Source organism: Phaethon lepturus, unplaced genomic scaffold, assembly GCF_000687285.1.
Source record: "Phaethon lepturus isolate BGI_N335 unplaced genomic scaffold, ASM68728v1 scaffold32137, whole genome shotgun sequence".
Lineage (NCBI taxonomy): Eukaryota > Metazoa > Chordata > Aves > Phaethontiformes > Phaethontidae > Phaethon > Phaethon lepturus.
In genome coordinates this window covers 10,420-12,266 of record NW_010550319.1, presented here as the reverse complement: position 1 = coordinate 12,266, position 1,847 = coordinate 10,420, and the positions used below count along the sequence as shown (strand labels likewise).

The following is a 1,847-nucleotide window of genomic DNA, read 5'->3' as shown; positions in this document are numbered from 1 at the left end:
TCTACCACCTGCCTCTACCAAACACGGGGAGCAGAGACTGCCCACGCTGAGGAGCTCCTCCCCGAGCTGCCAGCAGCTCCTGCAGACATGGCCCCTCTCCTGGACCAGCAGGGCCTGACCCCTGCACCGGCCCGACTCCAGCCGCCGCCGAGGGAACGTGCCCGTACCTTTCACGGTGATTTCTTTGATCTTTTTGGTTTTCTCATCAATCCACTTCTCCCGCCTGATTTTCTCAGCTGCACTCATCAGTTCCTTCAGTTTCTTAATCTCCTGTTTGGAAGCAAACGGGAAAGCTTCAGACAAGCAGGGGAGAAAGCCCCTGTTAGCCCGGGAGCCCGGCTGTCGAGAAGGAAGCTGCAGGCAAGAGCAGACGGCCCGAGCTGTGCACAGACGGCTCGCACAGCCCTGGCCAGGCATGTTCTCCCAGTCCAGAGAAGCAGCCGTACGCTCTCCCAGTGCCTTCTCCTCTCTCCCATGGGATGGGGCTGCTGCTGCCCCGCAGACCCTGAGCATGGGGGAAAAGAGCAAAACGCTCAGGAAAGCACTCGCCGGCTGAGACAGGAGAGCACCTATGGAGCGGAGAGGGGAACTGGGGCTGCCGACGGCCCGTCCATGCAGGGCAGCCCGTCTGTCAGCAGATGAGGGGTCGTGTGTGAAGACGCTTTCTTCTCCAGCCTTCCCTCTCCCCAGCATGGAAGACCCTCCGGCAGGAGGACTGACAGACAGGCAGGCAGACCTCCCGACACCCCGGCACCACCGCAGACCAAGCTCCTGCAGCACCCCAAGACCCTCAGAGGCTGCACAGCCCAGGCACACCCGGCCACGCCCGCAGCTCTCGCTTCCTCGTCTGCCTGCGTTTGCCCCCTTGGCTCTCCTCTCCAGCAAAAAAGCTGGAGAAACACTCAGGCCCTGCTGCCCACGGAGCACTTCCCCAGAACTCCTGTCGGCAGAAGTCGGTTGAAGCACTCGGCCACGTACTTCTGTGCTGGGGTTTCTGGTGAGAAAGGCACCGGCCAGTGGAGAGCCCAGCCCGGCCAGAAATGGTTCCGTTTCAGCACGGGCAGGTGATGTCTGCATGCAGGACGTGGGGACATGTTACAGCTCCGGAGGACGAGCGTGCAGCTGGACACCCAGGAGCTCGTTACCTGGCCACTGTGCAGAGAGGAGCGGGGAATAACAGGGGGCTGCCCGCACAGCCCGGGACTCGCTTTTAGGGGAAAAAAAGGGCAGGAAAATCGGCACGGGAAGACAGGGACAGCCTGAAGGCAGCAGCTGAGCATGTGGCCTGGGGAGATGGGGTGAAGGGGCTCCTTCCCGGGGCTGACCCTGCCGCTGAGCAGGGAGTTCCCAGCCCAGCCCTGCTGCCTGCAGGCGCCTGCGGAGCCGGAGCAGGTCAGGGCGTGAGAGCAGAAGGGCAAGGCACGAAAAAAGAGCAAAGACCACATTTACCTCGCAAAAGGGGCCCAAAGTGCGCCAGACCTGGGGAGAAAGAAAGGAGGGGATGGAGAGAGAAGGGGAATCGCAGAGTCATGGGGGAGGTGGGGGAGAGGCAAAACCAAACAGCCGTGCGCACACAAGAGCAATGGGCAGGGCAGACGGGGACGCAGGGGTCCCATGGGAGCGAGAGGAGTCGCAGCCAAAGGGCCCGGCAGCACCGCCGGCAACTGCAGCTCTGGGACAAGGGCAGAGCCAGCCCTGCCGGGGAGCATGCCACACACAGCTGGGGACCTGCTTTGGTGACCAGGGGAGGCCCGTGGGGACAAACGTTACTCAGTGGCTGTCCCCCACCACGCAGAGGGAGCAAGGAGCTGTACGGCGGAGCTGGGACGACAAAGGGGCAACAGAGC

The 1,847-nt window shown here is 62.8% G+C and overlaps 1 protein-coding gene across 1 annotated transcript in view; it reads right to left on the bottom strand.

Annotated features, from left to right (window-relative positions):
* Positions 1-1,847, bottom strand: part of CEP131 (centrosomal protein 131kDa) — a gene marked incomplete at its 3' end in the record, with an annotated part of 14,165 nt that overhangs the window by 2,830 nt on the left and 9,488 nt on the right. Inside the window, 1 exon segment of the mRNA XM_010290529.1 lies at positions 168-270. Within this exon segment, the coding sequence (XP_010288831.1) occupies positions 168-270 (103 nt within the window).